Source organism: Equus caballus, chromosome 19, assembly GCF_041296265.1.
Source record: "Equus caballus isolate H_3958 breed thoroughbred chromosome 19, TB-T2T, whole genome shotgun sequence".
NCBI classification, from domain to species: domain Eukaryota; kingdom Metazoa; phylum Chordata; class Mammalia; order Perissodactyla; family Equidae; genus Equus; species Equus caballus.
The window spans coordinates 66,830,682-66,833,774 of record NC_091702.1 but is presented as its reverse complement, the minus strand read 5'-3'; the positions used below and the strand labels follow the sequence as shown (position 1 = coordinate 66,833,774).

At 37.7% G+C, this 3,093-nt stretch overlaps 1 protein-coding gene across 1 annotated transcript; it reads left to right on the top strand.

Annotated features, from left to right (window-relative positions):
• The first annotated feature begins 291 nt into the window (after positions 1–291).
• Positions 292–1,221, top strand: OR5H38 (olfactory receptor family 5 subfamily H member 38). The gene has a single exon (XM_001502405.2). It carries the CDS (start codon positions 292–294, stop codon positions 1,219–1,221), a length of 930 nt encoding a protein of 309 aa, XP_001502455.2.
• The last annotated feature ends 1,872 nt before the right edge of the window (positions 1,222–3,093 follow it).

Genomic DNA, 3,093 nt, shown 5'->3' with positions numbered 1-3,093 from the left:
AATTTTGTTTTATTAATTTTTTTTTCTTTTTTTGCTGAGGAACATTTGCCCTGAGCTAACATCTGCTACAAATCTTCCTCTATTATGTTTGTGAGCTGTCATCACAGCATGGTGACGAACAGACTAGTGGTATAGGTCCGTGCCCAGGGACCGAACATGGACTACCACAGCAGAGCATGCCGAACTTAACTATTAAGATACTGGGGCTGGCCCCTCAATTATTTTATACAGTCTTAGTGAATGTTCTTTTACACTTACTGCATTTCTTTTCAGGGGCCACCCAGTAATGACATGGATACTAAAAATGCAACATTTCTGACAAAGTTTGTTCTAGCAGGACTTTCATTTCAACAGGAGTGGCACATCCACCTGTTCCTGGTGTTCTTGGTGATATATCTCATCACCATTGTGGGAAACCTTGGACTAATTGTGCTCATCTGCAATGACCCTCACCTTCACACTCCCATGTACTTATTCCTTGGAAGTTTAGCCTTCATGGATGCTTGGATATCATCCACAGTGACCCCCAAGATTCTGGTCAACTTCTTTGCCAAGAGTAAGGTGATGTCTATCTCTGAATGTGTGATACAATTATTTTCCTTTGCATTCAGTGCAACCACAGAATGTTTTCTTTTGGCAGCAATGGCATATGATCGCTATTTGGCCATTTGCAAACCTTTACTTTATCCTGTGATTATGACCAATAGACTATGCAATAAGCTATTAGTTTTGTCCTTTTTAGGTGGTCTTCTTCATTCTTTAATTCATGTAGGTTTTTTGTTCAGATTAACCTTCTGTAATTACAACATAATACATCACTTTTACTGTGACATCAAGCCATTGTTTAGGATTTCCTGTATTGACCCTTCAATTAATGTTCTGATGGTTTTTATTTCCTCTGGGTCAATACAAGTGTTCACCATCATGACAGTTCTTGTGTCGTATACACTTGTTCTCTTCACAATCTTAAAAAGGAAGTCTGTACAAGGCATCAGGAAAGCCTTCTCCACCTGTGGAGCACATCTCTTCTCTGTCTCTTTATACTATGGCCCTCTCCTCTTCATGTATGTGCGCCCTGGATCTGCACAAGCAGATGACCAAGATATGGCGGACTCTCTATTTTACACTGTCATCATTCCTTTGTTAAATCCAATTATCTATAGCCTGAGAAATAAGAAAGTCATAGATTCAGTAGCAAAAATGTTAAAGAGAAATGTTTAGATCTCACACCAATATCTGTTCTCTTTTTATTAAAACAGTCACACAATTGTGCAGATTAGATGTGGTTCTGTTTGGTTAGTGTGCAAAGTTTTTGCAGTTGTAATTGCCCTAGTGTTTTAATGACTTATGGTATTAGCAGTAATATACTCCTTAAAATATCTGTATTCATTTTTAAAAAATATAAAGAATTTTAAACAAGTGCTCATGTCATACTAGAATAATTGGAACAAAACACAAACAAAAAGATGCTTTGCATATTCTTCAATGTAGCTTTATAAAATTATTAAGCACTAAAATATTGTAGGTCTTCTGAACAGGACTTGAGTACAATATTTTTTTCCCAAGTAATTTTATTGAGATCATAATAGTTTATAAGATTGTGTAAGTTTGGGTACATATTATCATTTATCAATTTCTGAATACACTTCATTGTGCTCACCCCTAGAAGTCTACTTTTTATCCATCAACATGATATGTGCCATTTTATCCCTTTCACCAACCTCCCAACTCCCTTTCCCTCTGGTAACCACTAATCTAGTCTCTTTATCCCTGTATTTATTGTCTTCGACATTTGAGTGAAACCTTGCAGTATTTGTCTTTCTCTGTCTCATTTATTTTGCTTAACATCATACCCTCAAGGTATGTAGGAATACAGCTGGGCAGCCTGAGGACTCATAATACATTTAACTCCACAGTGGAGGCAGGTTTGTGTTCAAGTGAACAGAGGCAAATCCCAGGAATTCTGCCAGCCAGCAATAGTCTTTCATTCCACTTTATTTGGACATGTTGAATTTCACTCTTTTTTTTTTTTTTTTACTAATTTTACTAATCAGTAGCATGCAAATTTTGGGGGAACATGTTGTGGACATGAGGGCTTCAAAATGCATGCTACCAAACTTCTAATAACGTTAAGAGGACATGATGTAGTGCCTAGTTTGTGGCTGTGAAAGACCTGAAAATGAGCAACAGTTTATATGTTTTGTGCCCTGAAAGTCCTTCAGTGTTAGCTTCCATCTCACTCCATACTCTAAGTACGAGTGTCTCATGTTCAGGCCCTCCCTTGCCCTTCCTTTCTCAACAGTGAAACTGCATGCACTTTCCTACGGAAACCACCGAGGCCCTCACCCTCACAACTACCCACCACTGTGATTCATAAAAGCTTTGTTTCTTCTCCCGACTCTGTTGATACTCTTACTTCCTAAACATAGTTGCCAGGTTATTCTTCATAAACAGAACTCAGATTAAATTGTGTCCGTTTTCAATAACTTTCAATGTTTTGCCATTGCTACTAGATTATGTGCAAATAGAGTACATGTATCTGATCTGTATGCATACACACACATATGTTTATTTGTCCTCGTGTATGTCTGGATTATACGATACATGTATTTACATCCAGATCTCTATCTATACATCCCTACATCTGTCTGTGTCTATGTCTATGTCTATCTTTCTCACCCTAATTTACTCACTCTGGCATTACTTGAGGTCCTTTTAAATAAAACCTTGCTTTAACTCTGAAGTCTCTTCCTCCACAATTCTCCCAGTGGACCCTGTGTTCCCCAAAAATGAGTTGCAGAAAGCTTTCTGGACACCCTTTACTCTCTCAGGTATATGCTTTTGCTAATACAGGTCTCTCCACAGGGAAAGGAAACAGAAATGCCATCCTTTCGTCAAAATCTATCTCAAGTGTTGTAGCTTCTATGATGCTTTTCCAGATTATTTTGAAGGGGATAGTAAATCTCATTGAAACATTTACCTCACTCCTTTGAAGCATTTAGCAGTTTATTCTTCTTGGGCCACACTTGGTCTTGTATAATACTTACTTTGGGGCTACTTTTTTTTTTTTTTTGAGGAAGATTAGCCCTGAGC

Excerpts from the sequence above, each read along its gene's own strand:
- OR5H38 (XM_001502405.2), top strand. The coding sequence starts at position 292 with ATGGATACTAAAAATGCAACATTTCTGACAAAGTTTGTTCTAGCAGGA.